The 27,106-nt window shown below is 39.9% G+C and overlaps 2 protein-coding genes across 6 annotated transcripts in view; one reads left to right on the top strand and one right to left on the bottom strand.

Moving 5' to 3' along the window:
- The window catches only part of CEBPZOS (CEBPZ opposite strand), a 36,271-nt gene that overhangs the window by 6,719 nt on the left and 2,446 nt on the right, over positions 1–27,106 (bottom strand). The window contains exon 1 of one of the 4 annotated variants that reach the window (XM_020890032.2): positions 2,523–2,634. The exons of 1 other annotated variant lie outside the window; for it this stretch is intronic. In XM_020890032.2, the coding sequence (XP_020745691.1) occupies positions 2,523–2,542 (20 nt within the window). In that variant the 5' untranslated portion in view covers positions 2,543–2,634. 2 more of the 4 variants (XM_020890033.2, XM_020890034.2) reach the window with 2 other exon arrangements.
- SULT6B1 (sulfotransferase family 6B member 1) lies at positions 5,886–26,084 on the top strand. 2 transcript variants are annotated; one of them, XM_020890030.2, is made up of 8 exons: positions 5,886–6,257; positions 9,920–10,022; positions 11,647–11,759; positions 14,117–14,206; positions 16,374–16,500; positions 20,151–20,245; positions 22,934–23,090; positions 25,138–26,084. In XM_020890030.2, exons 1-8 carry the CDS (start codon positions 6,153–6,155, stop codon positions 25,266–25,268), a joined length of 921 nt encoding a protein of 306 aa, XP_020745689.2. In that variant the 5' UTR covers positions 5,886–6,152; the 3' UTR covers positions 25,269–26,084. The 2 variants fall into 2 exon arrangements, with proteins under 2 accessions (XP_020745689.2, XP_020745688.2); XM_020890029.2 differs by having other exon boundaries at positions 9,920–10,025; positions 25,138–26,083.

Raw genomic sequence — 27,106 nt, 5'->3', positions numbered from 1 at the left:
CCCAGTCGCCGGGCCAAGGTCACCGAGCGACCCGGAAACACTCGGGTCCGCCCCTCGGGCACACGAACACAGTCACCGAATGTCCTCTTTATGATACCAGAACTCGGCCGTGGTCCCTACAAACCTCAGCCCTCCTCCTCGCTCTGGGGAGAGCCTGTTGGGTGCGGAGAGCTACAGCCAAAGACCTAGCAAGAGGCCTGCACAAGTACCTTACCTGAGGCGCGGACCCACGGGGCTGCGCACGCGCAAAGTCTGGCAGAGCCCGCCCCTCCCTGGCGTTGGCCCCGCCCCCAGACCGTAATTACCGCTTTCTGTGCTCTCACTACCCTGGTGTCTCAGCCTCAAAGAACCTGCCTGCAATGCAGAAGATACAGGAGACACAGGTTCGATCCCTGGGTCAGCAAACTCCCCTGGAGAAGGGCATGGCAATCCATTCCATTATTCTTGCCTGGAGAGTCCCATGGATAGAGGAACCTGGTGGGCTACAGTCCATAGGGTCGCAAAGAGTCGGACACGACTGAAGCGAATTAGCAGGCACTTAGCAGGCACGCACGTGCTCTTACTAAAAGTCGGTCCTGACTGGAGGCTACTTACATTATTTTACTTAATCTTCAACAATTCTGTGTCATAAAAGGTACTGTAAGTATCTCTTTTTACAACGGAAGTGAGAGTTTTACCTTGCCCTTAATTACACAGCTAGGAAGAGCTGGAAAAGACATATGTTAAGGCTGTATGCATACTGTCACCCTGCTTATTTAACTTCTATGCAGAGTACATCATGTGAAATGCTGGGCTGGATGAAGCACAAGATTGCGAAGTGAAGTATCAATAACCTCAGGTATGCCACCTTTATGGCAGAAAGAAAAGAGGAATTAAAGAGCCTCTTGATGAAGGTGAAAGAAAGAGAGTGAAAAAGTTGGCTTAAAACTCAGCATTCAAAAAATGAACATCACAGCGTCCGGTTCCATCACTTAATGGCAAATAGAAAAAAAAAAGGCAAATAGATGGGGAAATAATGGAAACAATGACAGACTTTATTTTCTTAGGCTCCAAAATCACTGTGGACAGTGACTTCTGCCAAGAAATTAAAAGACGCTTGCTCCTTGGAAGAAAATCTATGACAAACCTAGAGAGCATATTAAAAAGCAGAGACATTACTTTGCTGACAAAGGTCCATATAGTCAAAGATATGGTTTTTCCAGTAGTCATGTATGGATGTGAGAGCTGGACAGTAAAAAAAAAAGCAGAGTGCTGAAGAACTGATGCCTTCGAACTGGGGTGCTGGAGAAGACTCATGAGAGTGTGGGCAAGATTGAAGGCAGGAGGAGAAGGGACGACAGAGAATGAGACGGTTGGATGGCATCACCGATTCAATGGACATGAGTTTGAGAGAGCTCTGGGAGATGGTGAAGGACAGGGAAGCCTGGCGTGCTGCAGTTCATGAGGTCTCAAAGAGTTGGACATGACTGTGCAACTGAACAACATGAGCTAGAACTTGGATTTGAATCCAGGACAGTAACTGGAAAGTCTGTGCTCAATTCTTTTCTACATCCTGCAACCCAAAGTGTGAACCTGCAACACTGGCATCACCTGGGAGCTTGTTAGAACTGCAGATCTATTGAATCAGAATCTGCATTTTAGCCAGATCCCTAAGCAATTCATTTCTAATTCAAAATTTGAGAGTCACTGACTGTACTGCCTAGTAGATCAGAGAAGGAAGATGGGGCAATGAAAGCTTGGAAGGGAGAGGAGGAGGAGAAAATGAATTTTAAGATCTGCGAAGGTTCCATGTTGTTGAACAGCATCCAGCAGGCCTAAGACTTGTAGTTGCCTGAGACAGAACCTGGAGACAGTAACAGAGACATCAGTGTTTCACAGCCAAAAAACCAAAACACAAAACAGAAGCAATACTGTAAGAAATTCAATAAAGACTTCATAAAAATGGTCCACATTAAAAAAAAAATCTTAAAAAGCAGAAATTAGAGGGTTGGAATTAACATATACACACTGCTGAGTCGGTCAGTTGTGTTCAACTCTTTGTGACCCCATGGACTGTAGCCCACCAGGCTACTCTGTCCATGGAGATTCTCCAGGCAAGAATACTGGAATGGGTTGCCATGCCCTCCTCCAGGGGATCTTCCCAACCCAGAGATCAAACCCAGGTCTCCCACATTTCAGACTGGATTCTTTACCATCTGAACCACCAGGGAAGCCCAACATATAAACATTACTACATATAAAATACATTACCAGCAAGGACCTAACGTTTTAGCACAGGGAACTATAGTCAATATTGTGTAATAACCTATGAGGGAAAAGAATCTAAAAAAACCCAAAAAGATATATATGTATGTAGAACTAAATCACCTTGCTGCACACCTGAAACTAATACAACTGAATAAAAAGGAAGAAATTAGGAGCTTATAAATAAACACTTCAATTAAAAACAAATACTTCAATTAAAATAAATCCTTCAATTATGTACTTAATAAAAAATACCTCAATTAAAAACAAACAGGTACCTAGGAAGTTTGCTGTCCATTCTCTCACGAACACCTCAGAGGAAGACCAGCTAGTCAATCTGGTGGAATCCTCAAGTTGAATCCTTTCAACTAGCTGACATGAGGCAGCAGAGATGAGTCCAGATAATCCACTGCTGCTGGTTGCCAAAGCGCACCTACTGGATAGAAAGGCCAGGATGTTGGTGACGGCCCAGCCTTCCCTTCAGATGGCCCAGGACACAGAGCAGTGGGGAGCTGTGGCTGTGAGGGGGTGGGGGGGTGGGGGCACTGTCCCTGAAGCAGGGGCAGCAGGGGCAGAATCTCTGTTCTGCCAGCTGCCGCCCTCTGGAGGGAGTGGCTCTCCCATCACCCTCAGCCTAGGAGACCAAAGTGTTACCAGATACAGCATCCTGGATCCCGAACATTTCCAGCATCCACTAACTCATGGACTCCATCCTGACTTCCTGATGTCAGCTTCTGAGAAGGGGACTCAGTTTTTAGTAAACTCTGCAAATACAGAGGTTACTCCCTCCCCTACATATTGGATTCCAAAGTAAATGTCCATCTTGAACTGCCCTGGAAGTAGAACATCTCTTGCTAAAGAAGAGGGTGGCAGTGGGGGAGGAAACACAACATAATCTGAAGGGCACCCCAAGAAAGACAGCACAGGAAGGGCCAGTTTCAGTTCAGTTCAGTTCAGTTCAGTCGCTCAGTCATGTCTGACTCTTTGTGACCCCATGAATTGCAGCACACCAGGCCTCCCTGTCCATCACCAACTCCTGGAGTTTACCCAAACTCATGCCCATCGAGTTGGTGATGCCATCCAGCCATCTCATCCTCTGTCGTCCCCTTCTCCTCCTGCCCCCAATCCCTCCCAGCATCAGGGTCTTTTCCAATGAGTCAACTCTTCGCATCAGGTGGCCAAAGTATTGGAGTTTCAGCTTCAGCATCAGTCCTTCCAATGAACACCCAGGACTGATGTCCTTTAGGATGGACTGGTTGGATCTCCTTGCAGTCCAAGGGACTCTCAAGAGTCTTCTCCAACACCATAGTTCAAAAGCATCAATTCTTCCGTGCTCAGCTTTCTTCACAGTCCAACTCTCACATCCATACATGACCACTGGAAAAACCATAGCCTTGACCAGATGGACCTTTGTTGGCAAAGTAATGTCTCTGCTTTTTAATATGCTGTCTAGGTTGGTCATAACTTTCCTTCCAAGAAGTAAGCGTCTTTTAATTTCATGGCTGCAGTCACCATCTGCAGTGATTTTGGAGCCCCAAACAATAAAGTCTGACACTGTTTCCACTGTCTCCCCATCTATTTGCCATGAAGTGATGGGACCAAATGCCATGATCTTAGTTTTCTGAATGTTAAGCTTTAAGCCAACTTTTTCACTCTCCTCTTTCACTTTCATCAAGAGGCTTTTTAGTTCCTCTTCACTAGTTTACCTGTTTCTACCAATTGACCCAGCCTTGGGTCAATCGACACATGGGAGCCCTCTGCTATCTAATCGCTGCTTTGCTCATCAGTCTTGATTTCAATCACCTTAGACTTTAAAAAAAGTCACCTGTACTCTGGGTGGGTGGGAGTGTCTGTGTGTGTGTAAATTCATAGCCTGGGGAAAAAAATTAAAGGAAAAGAAGGTAAGAGGGACCAGTCTTTTTAAACTGAAGGAAAGGAGCTTCATATAAACCTCCCAGACCCAGCAGAGGCAAGAGCCAGTACCATCTGAGAGGTCCAGCACCACTTGCTTCAGGCCTGGATGGATCCAGGAGCTGAACAGGAAGCTGGGATTTTGCAGAACCAGAGGTCCACCTGCAAATGCATCACCTAATCCCGGTTATTCTGCAATCATGCATGCCAGACAATTAAGAGTCATGTAAGGTTGACAGGTGGCCCTGAGCTTAGGGGGACTAACAAAAATCAGACCTCACATTACCAATTCCAGACAGCTCCTAAATCTTCCTAATCACAGGCATTAGTATCAGAACAGGATCCAGTCACTTTTTTTTAATGTCACTGTTTGAATTAATGTCTTAAATTCTACCTTCCCTAGGGAAAAAAAAAACTCTTCACAATGTAAGAGATAATCCCACTAAGCCACTTGGCAATGAGTCCAGTCTTACACCTTTTCTTTTTTTAGGGAGGGAGATTCTGAAATACACAACGTTCCCACCTACACTGAATAACGTCCTATTATTATGTAAGGTAATAAGACCTTCAAGGGGTAGTGCTGTATGGAAACAGAAAAACAGGACTTCCCTGGTGGTGCAGTGGATAGAAATCCACCTGTCAGCTCAGGGGGCATGCGTTCAATCCCTAGTCCGAGAGGATCCTAGTCCAGGAGGGTCCCATGTGCCATGGAGCAATGAAGCCTGTACGCCACAACTACTGAGCCATGCTCTCGGGCCTGCGCCCCACGAGAGAAGCCACTGCAATGAGAAGCCCGTGCACCGCAACTAGAGGGGAGCCCCCGCTCTCCGCAGCCTGAGAAAGTCCGAGCACAGCGAAAGCCCGGCACGTTCAAAAATAAAAATAAAGATGAATAAATAAATAAAATAACAATTTTAAGAAGAAATAGAAAAATAGCAAGACTCAAATAATTTAATTTTACAAACTTAAAAAAAAATCACAAATATAATGAAATCTAGCTACTCATTCTTAACTCTGAAGCCTCTTGGGTCAATTCTTTCCCTTTGGTAAAAAAAGAGATGAAAACTTCCTCTCCCACATCCACCAGCTGCCTCACTGAGACACTTTCTGTTGACCGGTATAACTTCCTCAACCCTATGATGTACATCCAATTCTGAAATTGGAATGCATCTCACAATCAATGGATACATTTAATACTGTATTTATCCCCAAATGCTGTTATTGAATATAATGTTCTAGAATCCAGGGAATTTATTTCCCTTGTGGTCATAAAAATCTGTCTCCTTAGGAGGTAAGTTTTTTTTTCAGTGAAAAGTTCCGGGGCCTTGTTTCTCATAGCAGGTAAGGCAGCACGGGAAATTTGCGTTGGTACAGACAATTACACTGGGCCCTCTAACAGAGATCTTGCTATAACCATCTGTCTGCCAGCGGATTCAGCTGCACTGCCTACATTCCTGTCCCAGCTCCTCAAATGTCTGACTACTTCCCTCCTGTAAAACTCCAATTAACCCACCTGCAAAATGGTAACAACAGTTAACACTGATTTCATAGGGCTATTTAGTGAAGCTACATGAAATTGTTAGGGGAAGCACACTGACTGAAACCGTCCACCCCAGCCAGGCACCGTAGTAACCATTCCCATGAGTTGTTTTATGACAGGAGATCCTGGTAAGGAATACGGAACTAATAAGCCACCACCAACCGGAAGAGTTCAGAAAAGGTCAAAAGGAGACACCGCGTGTCCGTCCACTTCCCACAATCCCTCTCGCTAGCATCCATCTTGGCTGAGCGATGCGTGCGCCACCAGGAAAGACTCTGAATTAGAATGATTGGCCAAAGACCACCCGGAAACTAATCCCATCACCATAACACCCAAGAACTGCGGCAGAGCAGGTCTCCTGGTTCCCTTACCCTCCTGCTCTCCACCCGGGTGCCCTTTCCCAGTAAAATCTCTTGCTTTGTCAGCACATGTGTCTCCTCGGACAATTCATTTTTGAATGTTAGACAAGAGCCCAGTTTTGGGCCCTGGAAGGGGCCCCCGTTCCTACAACAAAATCATCCATGTAATGTTACCAGCTTGGCAGGATGTCAGCTACATACAGGTAATCAAGAATGTTGGGTATTATTTTAATTCATATATTGATATTGACTGTAGCAGCTAGGTAATGATGCACAACTAGGAGTTAACTTCAGGGTTAGCATGAGTTTAGAGAAAGGCAAATATGGTTTTTAAAAAATTATGTTCATAGGGCTACAGGAAAAAAAAAATGGAGAAAGAGTAGGGAGAAAGATTTGGAGAAGAGAATGTGAGAAAGAAGAAAAAAAAAGCTCACTAGATGTTTATAGAAAGTCGACTTAAGAAGAAACCAATGAGAATACATTTTGACCCAGAAAGTATACTAGACAAGATGTATGCTAAACTGCTGAGACAAAGAGACTACAAAAATCCAGTGGCTGCCACAAGATAGGCAATTGTATTCTTTTTTTTTTTTCCATTTATTTTTATTAGTTGGAGGCTAATTACTTTACATCATTGAGGCAATTGTATTCTTGCACACATGAAATTGGTTTTATGTAGGGTGGGTGATGGGATGGTGATCCACCACATGTTCAGTTCCTGTATCTCGTTGGTCTACCATCCCCTAGAGGGCTGTTTTTTTCTGAATTAGCAAGTCTGGCTTACCAGCATCATGTCTGTCCTCCAGGTGTAGGAAAGGGGAGAGAGAAAAATTAGAGAACAATCAACTTTCTGAGTTGCAGGTCCTGAACAAAAGTTTGTACACACTTCTTCCACTCAGCTCCCATGAGCCCCAGGGCCACACCAAGCTGCAAAGGAGGTGGGGATAATAGTCCAATTCAATCAAAGGAAAAAGAAGAGAGTGTTGCTGGGGAAAAACTATGTCACAGAGAGTGAGCATCTCACTTCAAGGACCTTGAACCAGCAGGACAAGAACTTAGAGGATGGGAGACACCATTATATTGTATGCTTCCCTTGACAAAGCATCTCCCTTCTAGGAATCATACGTATCTGTTGTCAAATAGGTCAGCTGTTATTATCCCTCTTTTATATATACCTCTGAAGGTATATTATGAGTTCAAAATAGCACAACTAATCATCATCAAAAGGTGCACAAATACAAATGCTGGAGAGGGTGTGGGGAAAAGGAAACCCTCCTACCCTGTGGGTGAGAAGGGTGCAGCAACTAGAGAAGAGAATGGAGTTTCCTTAAAGAAACAGAAATAGTTTCCACGCGATCCAGCCATCTCACTCCTGGGCATATAACTGGAAAGAAGGAAAACTCTAATTTGAAAAGATAAGTGCACCCCAAAGTTCATAGTAGGACTACGTACAATAGCCAAGATGTGGAAGCAAACTAAGTGTCTATTGACAGGTGAATGGATGAAGAAGATGTGGTATATATATCATGGAATACTACTCATCCATAAAAGAATGAGCTATTGCTAACTGCAGCAACACTGATGGACCTAGAGATTATCATATTAAGTGAAGCAAATCAAAGACAAATATCACATGATATCACGTGTATGTGGAATCTAAAAACATGGTACAAATGAACTTATTTAAAAAACAGAAAGGAACTCACAGATATAGAAAAACAAACTTAGGGGGACTTCCCTGGTGGTCTGGTGGCTAAGACTTGTCACTCCAAATGCAGGGGGAGCCGGTTGGATCCCTGGTCAGGAAACTAGATCTCACATGCCACAGCTAAGACCAGCACAGTTAAATAAATAAATTAATTAAAAAAAAAAACTTATGGTTACCAAAGGGAAAGGGGGAGGAGAGAGGGATAAATTAAGAGTTTGGGATTAGTATATATACACCACTATACACAAAGTGAACAAGGACCCTGTATAGCACAGAGAACTATTTTCAGTATCTTGTAATAACCTATAATGGACAAGAATCTGAAAAAAGAACTAAATCACTTTGTTGTATACTTGAAACTAACACAACACTGTAAATCAACAATACTTCAATAAAACAAAGTAAACAAACACAAATAAGTGGTAGAGCTGAGATTCAAACTCAGGTCTGCAGTCTTCTAAGTCTACTGGCAGGAAATGACAAATACGAGTTGGGTGCCTCTTTCCACCCCACTAACTTACTGGGCAATTCCATCACTTCCTTGTCACTGAAGGAAACCAGGTTTTGCCATCTTACATGCCACGTTGGCATGAGGATAATTTTGATCTGAAGTGAAATCGCTCAGTCGTGTCCGACTCTTTTCAACCCCATGGACTGTAGTCTACCAGGTTCCTCCGTCCATGGGATTTTCCAGGCATGAATACTGGAGAGGGTTGCCCTTTCCTTCTCCAGGAGATCTTCCCGACCCAGGGATTGAACCCGGGTCTCCTGCATTGTAGGCAGACGCTTTACTGTCTGAACCACCAGGGCAGTCTTCAATTACCTGATGGCCTTTTGAATCTGCGTATTATAATGGAACACCCAGTAAGTACGTAATTTTGTTCATTTTTTCTCCTGTTGACCAGTCTTACATCAATTTAATATTGAACTAAAGGCAATTAAAAAACCCAGCCAATTAAGGAAGAGCTCTTTACCTCCCCCTTTAATTACCTAAATTTACATTGGAAAGAAGGGCTGTATCAGGAAGATACCTATTACCAGGGATATATTTTTATCCAACAAGCTCATCTGCAGAACAGGGCAACCCTAGTTTTCCAAACATCTCCTCTGCCTTCCTGTGAGTGGCTTTCCTCCTCCTATTGCTTTCCTAAACCCCTGTTAATAAACAGGATGTTATTTAAACTTCGATTACCTGATGGCTTTTTGAATCTGTGTGATGGAACACCCATTAAGTATGTAATTTTGTTTGTTTCTTCTCCTGTTGATTGGTCTTATATCAATTTAATTATTAGACCAGGCACAGAACGTAGAAAGGAAAAAGGGAAAAATTTTACACCCTGCATCACACCATGGGGGCTTCCCTGATAGCTCAGTTGATAAAGAATCCAGTTGCAATGCAGAAGACCCCGGTTGGATTCCTGGGCTGGGAAGATCCACTGGAGAAGGGATAGGCTACCAGTATTCTTAGGCTTCCCTTGTGGTTCAGCTGGTAAAGAATCCACCTGCAATGCAGGAGACCTGGGTTCGATCTCTGGATTGGGAAGATCCCTTGGAGAAGGGAAAGGCTACCCGCTCCAGAATTCTGGTCTGGAGAATTCCATGGAGAGTGGGACACGACTGAGCAACTTTCACGTTCACTTCACTTCACCCCATGGAGGATGCATGTGTAAAATTATCAACCAAGAAGAGAGGTTTCCTACATAAATTGCTTTTTTGCTAATATTAAAACTATACCTGATTGAATTAAATAACTATGTGTTAGACATTTAATATCTATTATTGTCTATTAAGAAAATCTACTCTTTCCTTGGGAGGGTTGCCTATACTGGTAATATAATCCACCTATTGGGTAATATTCCCTGATCCTCAGCCCATTTTGCACCTGCGGTGTGCCTTTTGTCAGAGGTGGGTATGCAAAAAGCCAGGGGTGGAGGTGGGTGAGAATTAAGTATTTCTTTCTCATGTGAATGGGAGGAGCCCTTTATTCCACCTCCTGAAAACCCCCATTAAAAGCTGCCACTGCCCCAGACAACCACAGAGCAGGTTCTTCAGCAGGGAGCCAGAATGACTGCTAATTCCAAATTTATTGACTACATTGATGAAGCTTTGGAAAAATCAAAAGAAACTGTACTATCTCACTTGTTTTTCACCTATCAGGGGATTCCTTACCCAGTCACCATGTGCACCTCAGAGACTTTCAAAGCCCTGGACGCCTTTGAAGCCAGAAGCGATGACATAGTTCTAGCATCTTATCCAAAGTGTGGTAACTAACAAAACTTTTCTACAAGGGCACTTTTTCAGAGTGAGTAGGTGGGGAAGGTGCAAGGAGAAGGTGGGAGGAGGGCAGGTCATCTCCTCTCTACGTGAAGCCAGAAAATGAGAGGAGGGTAGCTACGGTAGATCAGAGCAGAGCCTGTAAAATCCGTAACTAGAACTGGTAGATTTAGAAACCCCAGTGTCTGAGGGCTTCCCTGGTGGCCCAGTGTTAAAGAATCCGCCTGTGATGCAGGAGACTCAGTTTCAATCCCTAGGTTGGAAAGATCCCCTGGAGGAGGGCATGGCAATCCACTCCAGTGTTCTTGCCTGGTGGACTACAGTCCATGGGGTCATAAAGAGTCCGACTGAAACTACTGAGCACACATGCTACAGTGTCTGAGGGAGGAGGTCTGTGTGAAAAGAACAGGACAGATGATGAGTGTAGAAGGAGCCGTATGGTGGGGCAAGCAAACAGAAACAGGGCCCAGCTCCCATGGAGTACTCATAATAGCCAAGATGTTCATCCCAATTTGTGACTGAAGACAAGCATGGGCTTGTCTATAAACATCTATGCCTTCCATGTACTAGGTTATTTTTCAGGATCAAACACCAATCCTCCTGTTTCTCAAGCCAGTTTTATAGTGGTCCTTCATCAGTGGAGGATAAGATGTTAAGAAACTAAATTACTCTATTTTATACCATCTACTTTTGATTTTTTTTTTTATTTTTGGCCACACCAGTTGGCATGTAGGATCTTAGTTCCCTGACCAGGGATAATACCTGCACCCCCACAGTGAAAGCGTGGAATCTCAACCACTAGACCACAGAAAGTCCTACTTTTGATCATTTTTAACTGTTATTCCATCTCTGTTTGTTAGAGCCACCTCCATTTCATATTTTCTTTTTAATTGATGCTGTATTTTTATAAAAATCAAAATTACACATTTCTGTAGAAAATATTCATTAAGGTAAAATATATGATACACAATAAACAGCCATTTCTATAGTATAACATTGTTCTGTAAAAAAGCAACTGCCTCTTGTTAAAGGAGAAATTTAAGAAACAAGATAATCTGATTTTTATACTGAAGTAAGTAAATGCTCTTTTCCATAAAGCTCTGCTTCTTTCCACAGCCCAGGTTATTTTCAATGCAGAAGAACCAGTTGTACATATCAGGGAATTGTTGTAGGTTTTCTTTTCCTTTTTTTCTTTTTTTTAGGCTGTAACATGGTCTGCAGGATCTTGGTTCCCAGAAAGAAAGTAGTGAAAGTGAAGTCACTCAGTTGTGCCTGACTCTTTGCGACCCCATGGACTATAGCCTACCAGGCTCCTCAGTCCATGGGATTTTCCAGGCAAGAATACTGGAGTGGGTTGCCATTTCCTTCTCCAGGGGATCTTCCTGACCAAGGGATCAAACCCAAGTCTCCCGCATTGTAGGCAGACGCTTTACCATCTGAGCCGATCAAACCTGGGCCCCCTCAAGGAGAAGCACAGAGTCCTAACCACTGGACTGCCAGGGAATTCTCTCATTGTAGATTTTAATTTTTATGATATGTATGTTTAATTAACATGCTTTTATTATATCAAGACTCCTTAATGAGCTTCAATTCTCTGATTTTTCTTATAGGTTCTAACTGGATTCTCCACATCATTAGTGAATTAATGTTTGCTGATTCTAAACAAAAGTATGAATACCCAGAATTCCCAGTTCTTGAATGTGGGGACCCAGAAAAATATCAGGTTGGTACAAAAGAGCCATGAAACTTAGAGCAACTTATTCTAGAAAGTAGAATTGAGGGATTTTTTTAGTTTTGAGTTCAGAAAATACAACACTAAATAATTCATTGTGTGCTTATCATATAATCCAAGCACTTTTCAGTAATTATTTCATTTTACTACAGAATCACCTTATCACTATTTACAAATGATTAAGTCATTAGTGTGTGTGTGTGAAGATAAGTAACAAGTCATCCTACCTGTTATTATCTTATCCCATGTTATTACTCACCTTATCAATGTAACTAACTAGGGCCTGGATATGAGGCAGGATGTTGTTCTCCCTGCCAGGAAGGACAAGAAAAAGGGGGAGGAAGGATTTGCCTCAAGATTTTGGTGCTTGGACAGAACAGGGGAGAGGAGGACCATCCAGACTTAGACACACCAGAAACACATGTGGAAAGGGAAGACTGTATCCAACTGGAAACTGCATTCCCAGCAAAACTTACCAGAAGTGCTCACCAACAAAACTCCCAACAGGCAGACAGAACACAGTTACTAAAAATAAAGTCACTTGGGAGTTCAGAAAATTTCTGAAAAGAGATGGAGACACTTGCCAGGATGACAAATACAAACTTAAAAGTTGGATCCCAGTTGGAAGGAAACTTATTTCCATGGACTGGGCCGAAGTAATAGAAAAATATACTGTAAATGAGGTGTTCAGGGATTTCGGTTTTGAAGTCTTTTGATGTTTATGATTTATCAGAAATGTCTATTTTTCTCTTTGGGTATTTTTAAAAGCACTTTTTGCATTTTAATTGTCCCTTGTGGCTCAGCTGGTAAAGAATCCACCTGCAATGCGGGAGACGTGGGTTCAATCCCTGGGTTGGGAAGATCCCCTGGAGAAGGGAAAGGTTACCCACTCGAGTATTCTGGCCTGGAGAATTCCATGGAGTCCATGGAAGAGTCGGACACGACTGAGTGACTTTCACTTTTCATATACAGAAATAGTTTTCTAAGTAATGTGCCTTTTATTTTAAAATGGAAATAAGTGGAAAGATAAGCTTCATTTAATGGCTATTCACTTTATACAGAAAATTTTCCTAAAAAATATATTTTTTCTTAAGATATATCTATATTTCGACTTTACACTGCTTACAGTTGGCTATATCATGCGTTTTCATGAACATATAATTATACACTTACCTAGCTTTGTTACAATTAACCTCCATTTTCCCCCTGGATATTTTTTCTAATCCTTTTAAGGAACTTTGCCATTTCTCACATGTCTTAAAGAGATTTTTGGCCATGCAGTTTGGTGGAAATGGCACTCTATCACCTAATCTGAAAACTACCATCTGTGTGATTTTGCACAAAGGACTTAAAACCTCAAAGTCTCTCGTTAATCCTTAAAATGGGGGTTACAATATCTACCTGAGAGGATTATTGTGAATGAAGTAAAAGTACCTCCAAAACTGGAATCAAGAACAAGGACTACTAATCGTCACTTGGGCCCACAGCGTTGATTTTTAAAAATTTTACGTCAGTTTTTGCTCCCTTGCTTCAGTTGAGATCTCTAGTTAATTTTTCACAGAACCATTGGCTATAAATGTCTAAATATAATTTCATTGCTTGAAATGATGACCAGCATGGAAAAAAACACTGAAAGCATTAGCCCACCACAGAACATACACTAAAGGTCTGATTTTGAGATAAAAGCCTTCACCCTGTCTGATTAAACTGGAGCTTCATTTTGTAAATTACCAGTCGAAGTGGATTACAAAATCAAAAAGAATCAATCACAGAGTCCTTATATTGACAAGAATTTCTCTCATAAGATATTTCTCAGATATTTAAGTGACTCTGCACTTTCAGGTTCTGTTAGGATATTTGACTGCATGGAGTTTTACTGGTTTAAGAAAAAAAAGATCTAGATGTTAAAAATGAATTTGGAGGACCTATAGAAGACTTGAACATTTCTGTTCATGACTGAATGTAGAAAAGATCCACATTAAGTGAGAGAGGGAATTGCAGATTTTGAGCTGTCTTGAAGAAAATGATTTTGGGATGGCTGTGGGAAAACATAAATTTTTCTTAAAAAAAAATGACAAAAAAAAAAAAAAGACTGGGCAATGGAAAGCAGGACGGAAGAAGGAAGTTCGAAAGGAAGTTTTAAATTGCATATTTATTTGTTATTCCCCATTCCTCATCCCCCACAAAGAAAACAGAAATAAATAAAATCAAGAGGAGAATGTGGAAGAGGAATAGACACAGTAATAGTAATGACTGAAACTACTCTTCAGGTACTAAACCTAGGAGTGATTCCCTACACACACACACACAAACATATAAGCTTTCACCTTATTGTTTATATTTTTAAGAGAATGAAACAGCTTCCATCACCAAGGATTTTGGCAACTCATCTCCATTATGACAAATTACCGGGGTCCATCTTCAAGAACAAAGCCAAGGTGAGTGTCCCCTCCACTGGTATTATAATGTGAAGTTCTTCATGTATAGATATTGGCTTTCTGAGGTATAGGATGAGTTTGCTACTCATCAGAGAATTTTAATGAATAAAGTGTGCAGTCTGGTGTTTCTTTTGTTGTTGTTTTTCTTCAGATATATTGGCTATAGTTGCATTCAAATGAAATGTATTTTCAGCCAGGATATAAAACATATACATAAAGTAGCCCACCAGGCTCCACTGTCCACGGGATTTTCCAGGCAGGAATACTGGAGTGGGTTGCTATTTCCTTCTCTGGGGGATCTTCCCAACCCAGGGATCAAACCCGGGTCTTCTGTATTGCAGACGGATCCTTTACCGACTGAGCCACCAGGGACGCCCCTAACCCCGTTAGGTATTTGAATTCCACCAAGCGGCTATCTGGACTGCTCACGTCTCCCATTACAAGGGACTCCTCTGTCCCCTCTGCTAGGTGTGGATGGCTCTGTAAAACAGTTTTTCTTTATACTGAGACTCTCCCAAATTGGAAATACCACTTTAATCCATAATTTTCCCAATTTAATGCAGTTCAGTAGAATCACCTCAGTGATTCTTTTTCCCCCCCTTAATTATTCCCTAAGACACAGAGCTAAAGTAATGTATAGAGCACTTGGATTTGGAGCAAGCAGCCTTTTGAACAAAGCTTTACTTTCACAAGAAAGCAGGGCAAGAGATGAACGACAGTTAAGGTAAGAAGTTGATACTGAGATTTTATCCATACACTCCAGCCTGCTGGCCTTCACCATGCTAACTTATGGCTTTGCAAAATTATAAATTGCTATGAGCCAGAGAGATTCCTGAGTGGTAATCAGAGCCCCAAATATAAGACCCTCAAGTGACAAGAATCTGCTGTATTTGGATTGGGGGCAGAGTTTTAGATCTCTGCCCCCAAACAAAGACATAGAGGAGCACATTCATCTCTATTCAGTTGTATCCTACTACCGTCAGTTCACGTCTTTAGATTGATGAGCTGTTCTGAAATCCAGACTCCCTCTCACTTTCATGCCATCTACAAATTTGATAAATGAAGCTTCTATATCTTAACCTGAAATGCTCATTAAAATGTTGATGATGGTCTAGTCAGGATAGTTTTATTAAAAATCTCTGGGCAGTTTTACGTTAGTTTTTCAGCCTCCTTTGCATCAGTTTTATGTGCTTAAATGTTTCTGCTGCCGTCATGCCTTCTTCCATTTGCAGAGGAATTCATAAGCAACAAATCTACTAATTTAAGAACTATGTCCAAGAAAAAACTGCCATTAGAAATGACTTTTTCTTAGAGAAGCCGTGTTGCCCCCTGGTGGTTATTACTTCCTGTTTTACGTGGCCACAGGTCATCTATTTAGTCAGCTCCAAAAACATCTCCAAAATGGAGGTCACTTTGCACTTTGCAAACCCCACACTTTCCTCTTTCCGAAAGGGAAATGCTACCTGCCTGTTTCCAGTCCTCCACACCTCTTGTATGCTGTCTCCAGTTCCTTCAAAGTCACTAACTGTGCTCAGTAATAATGTATTCCGTAATATTCTCAGTTCTTTAAAGGGAAATTTTCTGCCAGAGAACCCAAACCCACTTGGAGTGGCCAAGTGGTCTGCAATTTAGTGGTTTTTCTTGGGTTTCAGTTTGCTCTTTACAACATTCATTTCACACTTTTCATTCAGAAAAATGAATCTGTGCCTCATCAGAGAAGGCAGCCATAACACTGAAATTCAGAGGTTCTGTTTCCTCCACATCACGCATCATACCTCCAACCTGTCCTTCGTTGATCCTCTCCCATGAAACTCTAAACATTGTTTTTGTTGTCCTTAACATTGTTTTGTTATTTTTAATTTTGAGGTGCTTTAACTTTTCAGACCATGCTCTTGTGAGCCTGTTCTTCATTCCTTTTTACCTGGTCTACATATGACATTTTACTGTCTCAGTTTGTTAGCAAAAATTCAATGTTACAATATCAATCTTCTTTTTCTTCTTTCTTTCCCCCTTTTCCCCAGGCTTTCTTATCTGTCACTTCCTGTTTCTCAATTTCTTTCTTTCTTTCTACCTCAACAAAATCAGGTAGTATATAATAGGACACAATGCTCATGCTTTCAGTTTTCCAAAGTTCAATGCTTAAACCTAGATAACTTTCTCTCTCCAGATACTGGTGATATTTCGAAACCCTAAAGACACAGCAGTATCTTTTTTCCATTTCCACAATGATGTTCCTGATATTCCAAGCTATGGTTCTTGGGATGACTTCTTCAGACAGTTCATGAAAGGACAAGGTATGGCTGTTGGTAAAAGAATCTTTCTTACTTCAACAGATGATCACAGAAATACAAAAATTCAAATGTGTTTTAGGATAAAGAAAGAAACAACAAGGCCCTACTGTATAGAACAGGGAACTACATTCAATATATTATAACAACCTACAACAAAAAGAATATGAAAAAAGGCTACATATTTATGTATATATATACAACTGATTTACTACACTGTACACCAGAAACTAATATAGCATTGTAAATCAACTATACTTCAATTTAAAAATTAATAAATTTTAAAAAGAAAGAAAAAATAAATTAACGCAGATCCAGGAACCACAATGTTACTTTTAAATAAAGCTTTCTGGGCATCAAACAATATATTACTGTTTTTAAAAATAATTTGGACAATTCATATGTTGAGGATGGATGTTAAACAGCCATAGAACAGACATGGGACAAAAAGGCCTATAATAGTCATGTACAGAAAGCATTTCAAATTCACTTCCCACAAGTCTCTGTATAGCACAATGATAAAAGCCAAAAAAGAACAAAACCATGACAGTGAGCTGCCACACCTAAGATACTTGTTTGCCAGAAAGCAACCTAAGGTTTTGTTAGATCATGTTGATGTTTTTACCTCTGGTTACTGATAACCATAATTTCATAAGTGCCTACAAATGCTCCAGCTACAAAACTAGGTATTATATACACATATCTCATTTAAGACCATAACAACTATGAATAAGGCATTATTAGCTATAAAAAATTTAAATTACTTGCCAACGGTCTCAGTTACTTGTATGTGGCAGCAACTCTACTTCCCTTGGTATAGTGGCCGGAGATGAATAAATGTCTCTTTTTAGTAGTGGCTCTGTTGAGGGCTTACAGTGTAGTAGAAGGAAGAATTAATGCCAGATGATCCTAGAGTTGCTACCAGGTCCCTCTAAAAGGACCACTTTTAAAGGGGATCAGCACAGCAATGCAACACTATCCCGTATGAATAGACACTGGGTACAGTACTGAGTCCTTAGCAAAGATTAAGTCTTGGGATTGGGGTGTAGGAGAGAAAAAGAAAGTGTACAGAAGTTGCTTATGAAGCACTGGCAGGGAAGATTTGGCTTGTTCAGTAACTACTCACTAAGACCAGATGGAGGCAGTTAAGGCAAGTCTAAAACATTATACTCCATTGATATGAGAGAGTCAGTTCCTAGGCAGGTTGATAAGAAGTCTAGGGGTCCCCAAGGAGAGAGAAGTATGGAATATTCAAGGAGGAAGAAAGGACAAACTTTTTTTACTTTTTTTCCTCTACATTCCTTAGGATTATATAACAATAATGTATCCTGCCTGAGGACAGTCTCTGGCTAATTCTGTTATCTTAAAATGTAAATATGGGAGTGGGTCTGGTGAGGTCTTTGCAACCTCCAGACATTCTTTGGATTCATTGGAGAGTATATAACTCCATTGCTAACACTAGCAAAAGGGGTACTCTTTTGCCCCCTTCTGATGCCTATGTCAGAAGCTTTCCCTATCTCCTTTATACTTTAATAAAACTCTATTACACAAAAGCTCTGAGCGATCCAGCCTCGTCTCTGGCCCCGGATTGAATTCGTCTCCTCCGGAGGCCAAGAATCCCGCGTCTAATCGTTCAGCAACAACCTTTCAGATATAACACAAGAGAACATTCAGTGGTGGAAAAACTCATCATCATTGGGACAATCTATTTTAGGGACTCTGTTGCTTTTCTGTCCTTTTAGTCTAATCATTTGACTGACAATGATAAGTGGCACTGATATTAATAACTTGGATGGATTTTCTGCCTTGTAAACTTGTTATGGTCAACTTAGAGAGAAAGGCAGCTGAATGTACTGCAAACATACAGGATGTAGAATGAGAAGGCCTGGATTGGGCTTCATCACTTATTATTATGTTTTAGTGATTAACACTAGATAGAATACAATTTATTGAGCACTTACCACATGCCAGGCACTACATGCTACTCCTAGCACACATTATTTTAATTTTCATAATAACCAAATGAGGATAATACTATTATTATCACCATTTTACAAAGAAGAAAATAGAGGCAGAGAAAGGCTCTAAACTTTGATTTCCTTAGTTGTAAAGAGAAAATAAGAATGCCTGACCTATGAGAGGTAACACAGTGTTGTATTTTGCTTGGTTGCATTAGCTCTGGGGTCAAACTAACATTAAAAGATGTCAATTAAAAAAAAAAGATGTCAGTAACACAGAACTTATTATGCAGCCTTAAAGTGGTTACTTAGCTCCTCTGGGTTTCTAATTCTCCATCAATAAAATGGGTATAAAATTGTACCTATCATACTGGATTGCTTTAAAAAGCGAAAGATGAAATGTATGCATATCAATAAAACATTTAGAAAAGCAGAAAACCCCACCACAGTGGCATAAACAGATCAGGTTTTATTTTCCTCACTTAACTAAGAAGTCTGGAGATAGCAACTGACCCAGTAGCCCAGTACTGTTGGGTCAGCAGCTCTGACGTTCCCTGGGCCCCTCTGTCGTGCTTTTTGCAGCATTCTCTCAAATTGTCCACTGTCCCTCTGAGCATCACCTTCAGATCACGAAGAAGGCTCATCGTGACAGGAATAATTGTTCTAGAAACCTTCCAGCAGACCCCTGCTTGTGTCTCACTGGCTAGGACTACTCCATGTGACCAACCAGAGCCCTAAGGGAGGCAGAAAGTGAGAAACAGATTCTCTGACTAGCTGACCCAACTAATCAGGGTTTGGTTTGCAACAAAGAAGGGAGTATACTATATTTGGGGCAGGAAATTTACAGTATTTTGCACAACAAATAAAACATGTAGAAATTGCCTGGCTCAAATCATGATAATAATTATGACAATATTATTATTATTATTACTAATAATGTTTATATTGGCTAATATTTGTTGAGTGGGTATTATTAATCAGGCACTGTTTTAAGCATTTGACGTGTGTTAATTCACTTAAAATTCACAACAACCCCATTTTACAGATGAGGAAACTATGGTACAAAGGTTTAGGGAGTTTCTCAAAGGCACACAGCTATCTAGATCTGCACTGTCAAATATGGTAGCCACTAGCCACATGTGGAAATTGATCATTTGAAATGTGACTAGTGCAAGTGAAGAGCTAAATTTTAAATTTTAATTCAAATTTATATTTTAAGATAATCAATTCAGTTGCTGGAAACTTTTTAAAGTAAGTTTGTGTGACTGTGTGAATCTGTTTTTCAACTATAAAGTTGGCTTGCACAACATTGTTATTGGACAGTGCTAGTCTAGATAACATGTCTCATTTCTTTCTGACATTTTATCTGTTGGTTTTCAAGTATCATTCACTATTTCTGAATTACTTCATTCACCTAAATGTTCATGAAAATTTGTAGTTCTTGTGAAACCATTTTTACAATTTGCTTAGTTGTGCTACTGTTCCTGAAAATAAGAAATGAGAAAATCTGACATTAGGACTGATTTATGTCAGTTCTTTTGGAGCAGGGATTTGTAATCTTATAGTCTTGTTTGATCATATACACATACATATAGTTTATATTTTAGGGTATACATTAACCATTTTATCCTCATTCTATCATTTTAACCTCAATTATTTAAAATTTCTTAAGAAGTTATTTTTTTCCTGTATTTTTAGTTTCCTGGGGAAGCTATTTTGATTTTGCAATTAATTGGAACAAACATCTTGATGATGAAAATGTTATGTTCATATTATATGAAGACCTGAGAGAGGTGAGATTATGATTATTGGTATTCTATAGCAAGATTTACTATAAATGACAACATAGAACATTTATTCATAATGTCTGATCGTATGAACAAACAGTATACTCAATTTTTAAAAATATTCCATATATGTGATACAGTACTAGGGGAAAAAAACAATGCATATGTGTTTAGATTGTTTATTTACTAGAAATAAAATAATTCTTAGGAATTTACTAACAGTGACTGCCTTTTTTCCCCATCTGTGATAGATAGTCCAAATTAGGAATGGCAGAAACGATAGGTCTCTATTGAGGTTTAACTGAAAATGCTTTTGGCTGTGAATTAATTTTTCCATATAATGTTTTTAAAAACTGCTTCTTCACAAATATTTAATGAGTTCAGCATTGTTTTAGGCCTTTGTAATTTATTAGTGAACAGACTAAAGTTCACTACATGGGAGAAGCTTACATTCTAGCTGGAGAAGGTGGGGAGACAGAATGATAAACAATAAATACAATAAAAATTTTTAATGTATATAATATGTGAGAATGAAGAAACAGCACAGCTGATTAAGGAAAACTAGAAATCCCCAAGGTTGGGGGGGGTTGGGATACTGGACAAGTCTCAGCATGAAATAGGATGGTCAGTGGAAACCTCATGGAAGGCATGTGACATGAACCAAGAAAGACCTGAGGGAGATGAGGGAGGGGGTGAGTCAAGAAGGTAACCAGAGTAAGAGCTTTCCAGGCAGAGAAGACCAACTGGAGCAAAGGCCCTGAGGTAGGAGTGTTCCTGGAAGGTTAAGGAATGGAAAGGAGCAGATGTGGTTTGGTTGGAGGGATGAACCAGAAGAGACTAACCAATGAAGATAGGCGCAAGGGGGTGGAGTGGAGTATGAGAAATGCAGTGGCAGACCACTGAAATACTTTGCTTTTCACTGAATGAAATGGGAAATCATTGTAGGATTTCGAGCAGAAGAGTGGTAGGAATTTATGTGTTTTTAACAGGATCATTCTGTCTGGTGTGTGAGAATATATTAGAGAGAAGCAAAGAGGATCCAGGGAAACCCATGAGGAGGTTATTGCTCTAGTCCAGGCAACGGAAGGAAGATGGTGGCTCAGACCTGAAGGGGCCAAGGAGGGGAAGAGAAGAGGTTGAATTCTGAACTTATGTTGAAGGAAAAACCAATAGGATTTGTTGCTGGACTGGATGAGGGAAAGAGTAGTGAGAAAAAAGAGAAGTCAAATGAGACCCCAGTGTCATTGGTCCAACCAGCTGGGAGGACTGAGCTGTCACCATGTGAGTAGGAGACGGCAGCAGGTGAAGCAGGATTGTGGGGAAGCCAGGGATCTGGTTTTCAACATCAGAAGGCTAAAATGTTTATCAGTCACCCAAATGGAGAGGCCAAGTAGGCAGTTAGGTATTGAAGTCTTAAATGCAGAAAGAGTTCTGAGCTACAGATGTAAATCTGGCCCACAGATGACATTTAAAGCCATGAGACTACATATCTAATATGTAAGCATATGGACAGAGATGTTGACCAAGAACTGAGCCTTGCGGCCCTCCAACATGAAAAGTTTGAATAAAAAGGGAGGAGTCGGCAAAGGCGACTGAGGAGTAGCTAAAGACATAGGAGGGAAACCAGAGTCCTGGAGCTCCAGGGAAGAAAGTACGTTAAAGGAGAAGAGACTCAAATGCTCTCTAACTGAATTGAGTCTTTAACACTACTTTCTCCTGATATTCTTATATTTTAAAAAAAAAGTGTAATTGAACTCATCCCTTCTGTTTATGGCGTGTACAAATATATATAACATGAAAGAACATACTAATGTAGTCTTTTCCCCTTCTCATCTAGAATGTTCCTAAAAAAACTTGTGATTCATGGGATGTTAGCATTGTCCCAAATGTTAATCATTCTTTCCTGCAGTTGGTAGAAGGCTGCCTGTTCAAATTGATTTGCGGACTGCTGTAGCATATAGCCTGCTCCTTTGGGAAATTCACATTGCACACTGGCATATTAAAGATTGACAGATTCTACAAACAAACAAACCAAACCTTACCTTTACTAATCCAAAGCTTCCACACTTATTTGACCACAACCCTTAACCCTCTTTCCCCCCATGAAACATCTATAAGCACCTTGAAATACATTAATGTTTTGTAGAATACAGTTTAAGAAACTGTTCTAGAAGATTAAATCTCCATTGGTCAATGATACTGTTGAGAAGGTTGATGATGCTTACAAAGGTATTAAGTGATATAGTCCAAGACTCATTCTAGCTTTTATGATTCTAAAAATGAGCCTTTCTTGATAGAATTACATATTAGCTAAAACAGGATTTAGAAGAAAAGAGAATTTGAATGAGCACATACAAATATATTAATTTCCTCAGCTGGTTTAGATTGGTGCTTTTTAACAAAATGAATGTCATCTTAGATAAGATTCTACCCTACTATTAAATGCTTACTGTCCCTATCAATACCTTGAATAGTTCAATAAGTCAGAAATTGAAACTACAAAGTAAAATCAGTACAGAGTATCTTAAAGGGAAGTTTCAAATATTTATACTGAAGTATCAAAGTAAGTCTGAAGAGATAGAAAGGGACAGCTGAATTAGAGAGTTAGGCTTAAAATGCATTCTAAGAAGCCTGTCTTGGCCTGGGGCACAATTCCCACAGAAAGAAGTTTATCCTCTAAAATTTTGTTTTCAGAATCTGGCCACTGGAATAAAACGAATTGCTGAGTTCTTCGGATTCTCTCCATCTGGGGAACAGATTCAAACTATTTCAGCACAGAGTACCTTCCACGCCATGCGAGCAAAGTCCCAGGAAACGCACGGTGCCGTGGGCCCGTTCCTGTTCCGCAAAGGTAAAGCCGCCTTCATATCTGAGCCATCCATCCGTCTGCACATAAGAGGCAATTCAAACAACTTTATGTTGAAGAAGACAGGATTTTCTTTGTCTCTTCCTCAACAAGAAGTCTGACATAGATCAGAGCTGGAACTGGTAACTCCACGCTGCTTTAGAGTACTAAGTTCCTCCCAACTTTCTCTTGCCACCTGCTGATAAAAGGAGAGCAGCTAGAGCTCCTGAATTATAATAAAGTTAAAGGGTTGTTTTATTCAAATAAAAAGGGAGTGGCAAGAGAATCACATGCATTTGCTGAGCGAGCCCCCTTTGTAGAACTTTGTGGGGAGCCTCACTCAATAGCTTACATCTCATTGGTCACTTCTCATGGTGCTGTTGGATGGAAAATGTAATTTTTTTAAAAGGTGGGTGTGTTATTACTCAATTAAAATCAAAGTTTTATTAATAAAGGAGAAGGAGTAAATGAGTGTTGGATAGGCAACCAGCTATCTCTGACACTGATGATTTTACTAAATTTCATTAAACTATTCTAATTTCTTATGCAAATTTATGATAATATAGCCCAAGGGGTGTCAGTTTTCTTTTTTATTGCATATATAATGAAAGTATAATGTGATTTAGAGGCAGCACATATAACAACTACCACTTATTAGGCATGCATCATGTGTTAGGCCCTTTGCTGGGCTTAAATTTTATAGCAAAAAGATATTAAATCCTTAATTTTACAATATGGACATCAAGACTCAGAGATATTAATTGACCCTTTGTCACAAAGCTAATTGGGCTTCCTAAGTGGTGCTAGTGGTGAAGAACCCAACTGCCAATGCAGGAGACTAAGAGATTCAGATTCAATCCCTGGGTCAGGAAGATCCCCTGGAAGAGGGCATGGCAACCCACTCCAGTATTCTTGCCTGAAGTATCCCACGAACAGAGGAGCCTGGTGGGCTACAGTCAATAGGGTTGCACAGAATCAGATACCACTGAAGCAACTTACCATGCACACACAAAGCTAATTAGTGAAACAGGATACAAATGTAGGTCTACTTGATTCTACTACACTTTGTCAAATGCAGACTCACTTTAAAAAATCCACTGTGAATGCAACATTGTATATAAATCTGGCTTTGGTTTGCATTCTGACTTTAACTCTGATTTTTATGCCTTATTTTATTAGCTTTAAGAAGAGGGGAAAAATAAAACCTTTCTATATGTTGTTAATCAAATACTACAGAATTGAAAAAATTCTAAAAGTAGTGATTTTAAAATATTACATTATTCCATGTAGAAAATTCAGAAAGTACAGAAAGATATGAAAAACTACTAAAAATCATCCACATTTTTCCCACCAGAGGCAGGTTCGACTTTTTGACTCACTTCTTCCGGCCTTATTCTGTGATGTTTCATATAGTTGATGACATTTGTAAAGAGTCCTGTTTTTTTATTCCCTTCATATATGTAAGCATTTCCTCACACCATTAAAACTGCTTTATAAATATACATTTCATCGGCTATGCAACAAGGAGCTTAACAACTTCAACCCATATCATCAAAAGAGTCTAAGGAAAAAAGTAACTTCCTTACTTTTAAAAGCACATAAGTAAAACATATCTCAATCTCAGGCAAAATAATAAGTTTTTGCAAAATTTTCAGCACTTGGAGACTTAACCAAAAGCTGCTATAAAATATTAATTTATCTTCTCAGTGGGTAAAGTATTAAAGACTTTAGAGAGAAAAAAATGATTCTAAAAAAGTGGTATTTTGGTCCCAGGTGTTGGGAGAGGGGTGGGGATGGGAAGTCACTGAGGTCAAGGGCCCCGTTAGTGACACTGAAGAAGCACATCACCTACCACACCACACCACACCAGTGGGGAAGCCCAGGTGGATCTTGCTAACTTTACAAGAAAACTTACATTAGTTTTTTAAGACTGTGTAATTTTTTTTCACGTGTCCATTTCACATTTCAAAGTGAAACTCTACACTGAGAAATGATAAAATCAAGATGAAATAATAGGTGTCTAAGTCTACTGTTTTTTGTGTGTGTGTTGTAGGTGAAGTTGGTGATTGGAAAAGCCTGTTCAGTGAAACTCAGAACCAGGAAATGGATGAAAAATTCAAAGAGTGCTTAGCTGGCACTGCCCTGGGAAAAAAGTTGAAGTATAACTCATACTGCCAGCCTTGATTCTGGTCAATTCAGCTTATTTTCCTTAATAATAACTGAATTTAAATATCAATAATTACATAATAATCTAATCAATAATGATAATTAAAAACATTCAGACATAAACAATCTGTTTAATAATGAAAACAAATGAAAATTTTGAGCACAAACTTAAGTTTGTTCACTTTTTACAGAAAGATACTTTAGCCATCCAAAAGGGATGCTGTATTTAATGATGTATCCTGGAGTTCTAACTTCTTTCATGCTCTGGGTTCATACAAGACCATAAGCCAACACTATTGGAGATATACCTAAATCTGTTTGAGCATAGATGAGACAGGCCTTTCTGTCTCATGATCATGATCTGTGATCATGATCACAATGCTTTGTCCTCTCACAAAAATCCCTCTCTTCCTCACTATGGATCAGAGCCCTTGTGATCTGCTCCTTTCTGAACTTACTGCTGTGAGAAATTTAATTCCAATTCTTCCCTGAAGTAAAATGAATAAATACTATTCTAATTTGATTCAAGAAAAACACATTGCTCATGTACTCTGTGTATGTCATTTAAGAAAGCTCTATGGAGGCCCACGCTCAAGGGACTTTATATTTCTACTTAATACAAGCTTTAATTTAAAGCTAAAGATTAGAGGTTGTGTTATTCTGGCATGCTGGCTTTCCTACCAGAGAGCCTCAAGTAAGCATGTGGAATCTATAAGAGAAAGCAGAAAATGTTCTGGGGCGGGGACAAACCTTTAAACAATATCCTTAATATTTATACTCCAGCTAGTTTCACTGTAAAGTTAAGTTTTACACAGTTAAGAACAGGAGTCATAAAAAGTTAAATAAAATTGCTTTGAGAAAGATTATAGGACTACTATTTCTGGCAGTATGGTAGATTAGGTAAACTGAAGACTCTTCCCTCAAAACACCAAGAAAGGCTATATAAAAATCCCTTCAGTGGCACTGCTCAGCTTCCAGTAAAGGGAGTGGACTTAACAGAGACCAAAACCAAAGAGAGAACAGAGAACTAGAGTGAATAAGAATCAGAGATGACCCTGAGATGTCAGTGAGAAATTTGCAGGAACAGAAACTTGGGTTTTAATGCCCAAGCCCATATGACTGGAGCAGGAATAGACAAATAGACCAAATGAAATAAAACAAACAGAACAAAATACAGTGGCCATGAATGTAAAGAAAGTTCAAATATGACAGAGGTGGCATTGCATACCATAGGAACAGATTAAACTCTTCAGCATTTGATACTAAGACAACTGCTTCTGATATACAAGAAGTAAAATCAGACCTTTACTGCACATCACTCAAAAAAAATAATTCTTTACAAGTTAAAAGGCTATATGTCAAAAGATGATTTAGACTATGTTTTTAGAAGCAAATACAAGTAAATATTTTTATGACCACAGAGTAGGATTTATTAAGCAAGAAACAAAAAACACAGAAAGGAAACGATTTCTATTTTGGGCAACATTAAGATTTAAAATGTAGAACAGCATCATTAAGAAAGTAAAACCAAATGAAACAACATGTCAGAATTAAGATTCCACACTGTTGTGGAGCCCCCCCACAGAGTTCTCTTTTGGCCCCCCCAAAAGAGAACAAAGTTCAGGTCACTTACTGCCATTGCTACTGCTGACACCAGAGATGGCCTATACCCTTTGAGAACTGACATGGGAACATGAGTCCAGCTTCTGCTAACTCCTCTGAGCTTGCTTGTCAACTTGTCTGTTACAGAAAAATGGGACTTCCTTCTATATTCCAAGTCTTGCACCACTGTCTATCCATCACTGGCAAGACTTGGATTATATCCAGAATTTTAACTCCATAGTAATCTGGAAAAT

This window comes from Odocoileus virginianus, chromosome 2 (genome assembly GCF_023699985.2).
Source record: "Odocoileus virginianus isolate 20LAN1187 ecotype Illinois chromosome 2, Ovbor_1.2, whole genome shotgun sequence".
Lineage (NCBI taxonomy): Eukaryota > Metazoa > Chordata > Mammalia > Artiodactyla > Cervidae > Odocoileus > Odocoileus virginianus.
Note: the sequence above shows the minus strand (reverse complement) of the source record. Positions and strands in the feature narration are given on the sequence as shown.